The 9,604-nt window shown below is 39.5% G+C and overlaps 1 protein-coding gene across 1 annotated transcript in view; it reads right to left on the bottom strand.

Annotated features, from left to right (window-relative positions):
* Positions 1–967: 967 nt before the first annotated feature.
* Positions 968–9,604, bottom strand: part of PITPNB (phosphatidylinositol transfer protein beta) — a 68,698-nt gene continuing 60,061 nt past the window's right edge. The window contains exons 9-11 of the mRNA XM_007975258.3: positions 9,400–9,510; positions 7,641–7,763; positions 968–2,943 (exon numbers count right to left, since the gene is read on the bottom strand). Coding sequence (XP_007973449.1) covers positions 2,893–2,943; positions 7,641–7,763; positions 9,400–9,510 — 285 coding nt within the window. The 3' untranslated portion in view covers positions 968–2,892. The remainder of the gene's footprint in view (positions 2,944–7,640; positions 7,764–9,399; positions 9,511–9,604) is intronic.

Genomic DNA, 9,604 nt, shown 5'->3' with positions numbered 1-9,604 from the left:
CAGCTGGGCATCATGGCCTCCATTGAGAGATAAGAAGTCCAAGACTCAGCCAGGAACCAGGAGGGCCCCGGGTATGCCTGACCCCACATTGCCCAAGGACTGGCACCCTAGGCTTCTTGGGTCCCAGCTGCCAGGCTGCCTTGGAGACTTCTGCTTTCTCTTCTATACAATGAGGATGGTGTCTAAGATCTCTCTCAACCAACTCTCTACTCTTAATCACACTGCCTTGTAATTTACCTGTCCACATCTCTGTCTCCCACGCTGGAATGTACACTGCTTTGATTCATCTTGGCAGAGAGAACCAAGGGCTCACTGTATCCATGCTCGGATGGCCAAGTGCATGAATGATAGTGTCACCGTAAACGCAAACACAATGTCTGAAACACAACACTAAGAAACCTACCTCAGAAAACAAACCAGTAAGATATCCCAACATATGACACTATATATTAAATCCAACCATAGAGCCAAGCCGGCTACCTCTCCTTATGTTCAGCAGTTCTACAATGTGAGCCAGAACCACAAGAATATGGTTGTGACACGCACAAAAAAGTAGACTGGAAAGGACTAAATCCTAAAAGGAGAGGTAAAAGGTGACCCCGCACCAAAAAGACCTAATCTTCAAACAATCAGAATCAAATGGCAAAATCCTTACTAAGTGCTTTAAAAATACGATGGGTTTTCCCTGTTTTCCCCTTTAAAAATAATTTCTGAAAACCGCTGAGACTAATAACATGTAATCCTTTAGTTTACTGCTTAGCTTTTAAAGACAGAAAATTACTTAAGAAACCAAACGTAACCACTTAGTGTGGCACAGGTACATTTCAAGAATAAGAATTTGCAATTAAAACAAAACAATTTTCCCAGAGTGGCAGTGCTGCCAATGACAGAGTTCTCGAAAAACAGAGTAGTGGTCTGAGGTGTTCCGAACCAGTGGCTCAGGGAAACAACCACTCAAGCACACAAGTGGCATTTTGTGATCAAATTTATTTTTTGTTTAAATTTCATTTACTTTGTTTTACTGTAATTTACACAAGAGACTGCCAAGTAAACTAGGTATTTTACATTCACCACACATTCCCTCAAATCTCCACAGTTGTTAGAAAAACATTAAAATCCATGCGCCGGGCTCTCATTTCCATGTGTGCCTAAGCTCCCAATGATACTACAGATGCCAGCGAGAGTTAAGTTCATTAAAAGGAGAGGGCTAGACTCTTTATTTCACAAAATTAGCAATAATCTTCCTCGCACCAAACACTTTGCAGACAATGATTATGCTCTGACAAAACCTATCTTACAACAGTGCCCAGAGAGTAAACATCGGTCTTTATCCTGAGTACACAAAGGATGTATGAAATGTGGGTTTTGTTGCTGAGGATAACAGGGTATTGCAATGCAGTAGTGATCCTAAACATCCTTCCTTGTCTGATTCACTGAAATCACTCCAGTGGGGGAGGGACGCAGGACATGTGGGAAAACAAGGAGCAGGCAGGACAGGACTGTCAGCAAATCAGATTACTAATGTGATTTGACTGCAGGGGTTGGCGTGTTTTAGGAGGGACAGGAGGTTAAAAAAGACAGTTTGTGACCTGAAGGCTTCAACAATATAATTCTATTCAAGCTTCCAGGACTGACAGGGGAAAAACTGGATTCAGACAGAGAAAGCTGATAAAAATCTTACCTAGCTATTGTTCCTTCCTTTAAAAAAAAAAAAAAAAGTGGCAGCCCGTTCTGACCAGCATTCTCATGATGCCTATTCAGGATCTGTTCTGATGACGTCCTACTTGAGAGCACATCCCACAGTCGGAGGTCCCCCAGCCTCTTGGCGGGGCCTCCTCACCGCGCAGGCCAGACTCACACTGCATCTTAAACTGTTCCTATCTCAAAGTCACCATCTCTCCCTTGAAGTGTGTGTTTCCACAAGAAGAGCAAAATGTCATCACTAACTATATCCTATCATGTGAGCTCTGAGGAATCTAGACCATTTGCATAGTTTCCAAGCTGTAGTTACAGACTGTCATCTTCAAAACAAGACTCCGTGAAGTGCTATACTTTTAGCTTTTCTACACAGCCTACAATCCTATTAAGACTAATTTCTCCATCAATGTGTTTGCCTAACAGGAGGCTGAAAATTGTCTAGTGTTTATTATAAATCAGAAACCGTCATCTCCATTTTTGCTAGGTTTGATGTAGAAAAATATTTGAAATTTAAAATATAAAAATCCAATAAAAACCAGAATTTTTTTCTAAGGATTTTTCCCTCAGGGCAAACAAGTAAAAACTGGCCTGTAACTTTGCTCCTTACCTTATATTGTCAAATTTGGCTACAAGATAATGACCATCCAGAAATAAATAGTTATAAATATATTCAGAGTTTACACCCCAGATTCCCTGGAATACCAAAAAATTTTGAAGAAATTTTCTGTGGGAGTCTACTGCTTATGGGACTAAAATAAAAATTTGTAAGAAACTGACTTAAAACAAGAGAAAAATAATAAAAGGCTATATATGTTGGTCCACAACTTGACATTTATGAAACATACCAGCTAGTATTACATTGCAGTCAATTTGTCCATTAATGGTATTACTCTGATAATTATTAAAATCTGTTCCAGGTATATATATTGAAAATATTTTCTTTTGCATTCTTGCTGAAGATAGGTACAGTACTTTGGAGAAATTGTACTAATCCCTTCAGTATGTCTGTATGTACATATATACACAAATGTGTGTATTTGGATCTGTAGCTCTACATGCGCTTTATATACAGCTACAGATATATGCACACATACATATATACACACGTGGTGGAGAACCTGTGCTTGTGTGTGTATCATCACAAGCACACATCTGGGAAACGTCAACACTGCAAGATACTGGTCAGATTCTTCTTCACTCATCACTGGCTGCGCTTGTTCCCCTCACTTGACCTTGATTACGTAACTGTAAGAAAAGTGAAAGACAGTGCAAAATGTGTTAAAATAGAGACAGAAAATGTTAGACAGCAGCTTGTCACACACACTTTCCAAAAAAAAAAAAAAATTTCTCAATGTATCAAAACTTTTGGCAGAAAATGTACCCCAACTACTGCATCTTACAATTTTCATCTGTTTAAAAAGATTTTGGTCTTACTACTAATGCCACAATATATTCTCATCAGAGGGGAGAATAAAGACGAGGCAGAAATAAATCACAAAAACTCAGGAGAGTTTAACAAAAGTAACAATAACTTATTATTATTATTTTTTTAATGAACATGGAATTTAAAAGTGTTTTGGGGGAATCTTGGAAGAGTTACTTCATTCTTATTTGGCACAACTAGCTTTTCTCACAATTGAACACTTCATTCATCCCAATGTTCAAAAATTAAAAGAGCAGGTAGCTCACGTGGGGCAGCAAAGAACCACAGTGGAGGGAGGAGAGTGTTACATCTTGTTCTTTTTCTAATAAACATCATAGTTCAATATAAACAAATGATACAGCATACTGTCGATTTTTGTTTACTCACACTGGTTTCAATTTGTGAGGGAGATTTTGATTTTTTGTTTTTTTGCATCTCTGGGAAAATTTGTTATATGGGCATATAATGTTTTAAAGAAATAAGACCAGAGAAATGTTTTACACCATAAATTAAAACTAAAGTGCATTTACGCAGAGTACAGCTAACTGTAATAACTGAAGATGAAATATCAAGGAAGACTTTCTGGTGCACAGAAAATATTACAGCCAAAACAAATTATTGAGGTTGACTCGTATGGTATGGGATAGAGAATCTTTATTTGATCTCAAGTGATTTTACATATTTCCTTACTAACCACAAATGGTTCTACAAAGAACCAGGTCAATTAACTCGGTATCGAAAAATCAGCTAGCTTCTAGGACAATGTGCTACATGATGAGTAAGAGCACCTGGCGGCTGGGTTCTAACCCATAACACTAAAAACTAACCCAGGATTACTAAATTCAACCTGGTCCACAGGTAAAATTTTTAAAGACTATATAATAAGTGTTCACTATTAATTTCTAAAATATTTATCTTTTAAATTCTAAAAATAAAACCACATTTAACACTTAGAGCTTCTGCTCAGCAAGTTAACTGCCCATCACCAAAAAGGTACAGGTTTTGAAACATCTTTTTACCCAGGTCTTCACTTACACAGTTTGATATTGTCTCTGACCCTACAGGGGACTCATCTAGACATCAGCAGCCGACGTGCCTCGAACGGAACCCCTCTTACGCATCTAAACGTAAAATAAAATTGTGAGCTGCTGAAATCAGACTCTAAATAGGGGTTAGTAAGCAAGGGGAGAAAAAAGATCTAGAAGAAATTATGAAGTGATGGCTGGCTGTTTATAACCATATCCACGTGAAGAATGAAGTTCTGAGGCCCCTCAAATAACCTTGGCTTAAAGACATTCTTGCAAAAGGCTTTTCTTAGCACAAAAAAAGGTTTATCTATCCTTAAATGTAAAAAACAAAAGCCTGCAGACTGATAAAAAATTATGAAAAACAGCCAATGGGTAAATAAATTGTTTGCCAATATGTGAGAAAATGTCCCAAAGGTCTGGTCCACATTTGTATAGTCCCTAGGCCAGACAAGGAAGCCATGAGGGTGTGGGCCACACCTCTCTGCTGCTTCTGAGAACAGGGTCTCTCGGCGGAGTCCTTTAAAGGAAGTTTACTGAAAGGAGGGAGAATGAAAGGAAGAAAAGGCAAGTACAGAAACAATGTATGGCAAACCATGAAGGGCACACAGATGTATTAGAAAGGACAGGCATTCATAACAATAGCCTCCAGACAAGCGACACAACTCAATGAGAAAACAAAAAACCAAATGAACAGAAAACAAACAAATGCAATAAATGCATTAAAACTCAACACATCCTCACCCCCACCCCGTACCAGAAGTGCCAGTTAAGAATAAACAGGTAAAACATTAACCTAAAGTCCTCCTTCAGCCGCTGAGCCTCAACCCCAGGGCAGTTCCCTGCAGATCACAGGCAGGGGCATTCCTCGTGTGCCTAACCTCTCAAGATACTAATTCTCTCCAGGGCCAAAACCCATTGGAAAGAAATCCAATTCTTAAAATATTTGCGAATTAAGAGCATTATAACGTCATTAAAATCTATCATCAGGTGTCAGGGGTCAGGACCTCAAGGAAAAAGCATGGTAAAGAGGACTCTAAAATGGGATGCCTCTTCAAGAGGCAGGTGCTTTCCGGGTAGGCATTCTTGGCCTGCAGGCTTGATGCTGCCCAGATTCTGAGGATGCTTTCACAAAGCCACTGTTAGGACTCAAAGCAGCAGTACCTTGATTCCGTGATGTGGAATCAAGCACTCCCCAATGACCTACAGCAAAATAACCTAAATGGGATTCAACGTTAAGATGCAGCACTTAATGGTGAAATTTGTCTTAAAATGTTTTTGAGATAGTTGACAAAGCAATTGCTATGTACCCTCACTGTGAAGCAATGATAGATTTTCTACTAGCTTTATGAGGGGGTTAATCAGTTTCAGCAATGTGGGTATAAGAATGGTGACACTGTCTAAGGAATTGGGCTTTTACTTCTCTATCTTACACCTTCTTCAGGAGTGCAATTTCCAGCTCACAAATAACTGATGTGCATGGAGCAGCAGCTGCACCTGCAGGCCCACTGCCATAGTTGAGAGCAAGAGTCACCAGCTCCACAGCGGAGGGTCGCAGTGTGTTGATGCTGGGACCATTCTGTGTTCAGGTATCGTGTGGCTGAGAAAGGGAAGCAAGAGCACTTCCCTGGGGGAAGAAATCTCAGTCAAGTTCTGTCCAAGCGGTCCAGAGATAGGTAGGGGTCAGAGTCCAAACCAGATAGGGCTATATTTATCACCTGGTCAATGGTAACTACTCTTCCCCAAGTGACACACGGTTCTTCAGTATAAAAATTAAAAACTGAGAGAAGGGCTCTCTCCCAAGGGTTTGAGCTGTTGGTAAATCCTTGTTGAAAATGCCAGCGCTACATCATGGGCTTAGTGTGGATGGCTGTCTCTTGCTGCTTCTGTTTCATGTTCAGTGGACACCCACCAGCAGTTTGGAAGAGCTGAAGGCAGAGCTGGCAGGTATTCCTGGAGACTTGGGCACTTGGAGGGAGTGAAACCAGACAAGGCAAATGGACTAAAACTGGATAGGGTATCGAGGGCCAGGGGGGTGCTTGTTATAGAGTCAGAGAAAGGCACCTGACTCTTGAAAAAGGGAACACAGAAGTGGGAGAGAGAGGTCTGGAAAGAAAGGTAGGAAGTGCCCATGACCCGCTGTTGCCTATTTAAATGTTTTGCCTGTGGCTAGAATAAAAATAAGGAAGTAAGGGGGGTATCTTCCACTCTTGCCATTTCATCACCCTATTCCCTATATCCAGAACTCAGAGCCCTAATATTAGTATGAGCAATTGGAGTCAAAGAGGCTTCTGCTGGCTAGTCTAGAAACCAAACCCTAATTTATAAAATATGTTCCAAATTTCAAACAATCAAAATTTTTTGGAACAAAATCCATTCATAAGTTGGAGTCTGCCTATAGTTTACTTTATGTATAAGATAAGGTTAAAATATTTTATTGCCTTATAAAGAAAATATGTCCTAGTCCTCTCAGAAGGTTTATATAAAACTAATTAGAAGCAGATCTGCTGTAATCACCAAAAGTAAGCAACTTTAAACAGATTCTTTACGATGCTATGTGCCAGAAAAATAGGTTTCCTTTTGTGCCAAAGAATCTGATTTGCTGCCATTCTCCTGTGATTAAATGGAGTTTCTGCCTCACACGCAGGCGTATGTCAAATGCTCACACCTGCAGGGCTTCCAAAACTGGGCCTGTTGGCAGGACTCGAGATGACCACATGGAAACCACTAGCAGGCCCCGAACATTCCTTGGGTTCGTTTCACCCATGGGGCCTTACTGCCAACTGAAGACAAACATGGCCCAGGGCAAAAACAAAACCAGACACATGCAAGAGGAAGCCAGGGAAGCATCCATCCCGACGAGAGAGGAGACGCACACTGGCTGCCGGCCCTGCCCACTAGTGGTGGTGAGCAGCTGGGATGGGCTGTAACACTGAACTGTGGCATGCTGACCTCTTGCCCAAGGATCACCTGAATCTGCCTAAAGCTTAGGAAGAAATAAAGATTCACTGCTAGTTGGGAGAAGCAGAGGAGGCATTTCCAGAATTAGTAAAGATACCACTAGCCTTACCTTTTCTACAAAAAAAGCGAACTAGGACTTATCGTGTTAACATTTGTAAACTTGCTGTGATACAAACTGAGCCAAAAGCAACTTAGTCTGGCAAAGTGTCTAAAAGGACTGTGAACCAGGAACCAACATAGAGAACTAGAGTTAGTGTGTAAGAAAGAATACAGAAGCATTAGATATTTAACAGGTAACAAATTCTAGACTGAGAAAACTCTAGTCTACCTTCACGCAATCTGCTCAACAAAAGAGAGATCAGAATATGTGAAGGAATAGCAGTGTCTAAGAAACTCCATTTTGATGAGAATAAGTAGAATAGGGAATGGCTTTTAATAACACTCTTCCTAATTCTAGCTCTGTATTTACCAAGCATGTAAACAGTTTTAGAAAAGGGAAAATTAGAGAATTGCCATAGAACAGCCAGTCTTACTGTTTCTAGTTCTTTCTGAGTCTCGTCTTCCATTCTCCTAATGTCTTCCATTGTGAGATCGATCCACTTGTCAATCCAACAAAAAAGCTGGCGATGGAAGTTTGTAAATATCCGTTTTTCTTGCTTTTAAAGCAAAGAAAAAAAGTAGCATAAGATGACAAAAACTTAAGATTAATGACACATTAACTTTACATGTTCCAATTAACCCATGAAATTTACACATTTGGTTCAAAAAGACTACTCTGTAGATTTGTGGAAATCATAATTCCATTTTATTATCATTGTGTACAACAAAATTAAAAAAAAAAAAAGAACTTTTCCCTGTGAAATGGAAAACAATCTCCCAGGCAAAGGTGTCATGATCTAGTAGAAACTAAAAAAACGTGGTGTGTATGACCTAATCCAACACATTCCTGCTGGGTCTGATTTATTTTTACCTTTTTCTAAATGTCAATAAGCAAAGGTCAACTAGATTTCTTCTGCTATAAAACTATATATTGTCATTCTTAACATGCACTATGAAGTGGAATACAATAATGCATTGAAAGAAAGAGAGTCCTGGGTTCTTTTATTAAATTAAGTATCATTACAAACTCTCCCTTAATTTTTCTACACAACACGTTGCTGTCACTATTATAAATATATTTAAAAACCATGTATATAATGTGGTTTCCATTGCAGGATTATTTAAGTTTTATTCAACTTTCCCAAAAAGAGAGAAAACTGCATGTAACAGTAAGTATTTCTGGACAATCTTCAACTTAAAAATATTTTTCCATGAATAGAAAGGATTTTATCAATTACATGTGTGACTTCCATTTTTCAGAACTGGACTGTTAATCTATGATTATGATCCAAGAGGAAGGAAGAATACCAATATTTACAGAATGCCTACTGTGGGCCAACTGCAAGCAGGCCCATGAACAATCAAAGTTTCCAGCACTTTGAGATCCTTGTCTTATAAAGTATTACAGCAGCTATAGTTTAAAAATAGAAAAGTTATTATGAAACAGACACTACTAATTGTGGAGATCTGAGATATAATGAGGGTTTCTTTATAATAATAACAGAATAAATATTCACCCTACAGGAAAAGTAAATACCAAGGAAATGTTTCAACATTCCTAGGTAGTAACAACCGTGTGCATTTATAAAATTCCAATTCTCCCCTCCTCCTAGATCTAACTGCCCATGTTACTTTCACTTTAATAAAGAAGACATAAAAAAGAAACAAGTAGAATTTGGATCATCAGATTGTGTACCTTAGTTCAGAGTGTGCCTATTTTCACTAAGGACCTCTAAAGAAGACATCCCTCCCCTGTGACAGCACAAGGCACACATATATATTCTGAGAGATATGGAGGGTAGGGGGAAGGGTCCAGCTGAGCTGGGGCAGAGGAGCCCTTCAGCAAGCTGGGCTCGTTCTCTCCCTCCAGCCAGGATCAGAACACCAGGTCCTCTTGGGGACGTGCTGTGTGGGGAAAAGGGTTCTCTACAGAAGTGCTGGGCAAATCATAAGGTAAGCACTTTGAATGAAAAGCTGTTGTGCTTGTCCCCAAAGAAAGTCCCTTAAAACCTCTGCTGCCATCTGTCTTTGCTGCTTCGAGGTATAAAGAAGGGCTGAAATGAATTATGTAGGGACAATAATTTTCATATCATAAAGGAGGGAAAAAAAGTAACAACAGAGAAGATATCCCATTAATAGCTAGCTCCGATCTTACCCTAAATCTAAGTCACCACGTTTTCAGCAGATTTTTACCTTCTGAATGAAGTTTTCTACTTTGCTTTGCAGTCCCCACCACTTGAATTTGATGGTCACCAGCTTATAGGCACACATCTGGGGACAGTCAGGGCTGTTTGCCAGCTCCTTCTAGATGAGAAAAATTGAAAAGGAGAAATTGTGACTTAAATATTTATGTTTTCATTAAAATTGACTGTTGTGTAACGACATCACAGATATACAT

This window comes from Chlorocebus sabaeus, chromosome 19 (genome assembly GCF_047675955.1).
Source record: "Chlorocebus sabaeus isolate Y175 chromosome 19, mChlSab1.0.hap1, whole genome shotgun sequence".
Classification (NCBI taxonomy): domain Eukaryota; kingdom Metazoa; phylum Chordata; class Mammalia; order Primates; family Cercopithecidae; genus Chlorocebus; species Chlorocebus sabaeus.
The sequence above is the reverse complement of the archived record's forward strand: the minus strand, read 5'-3'. Positions and strand labels throughout refer to the sequence as shown.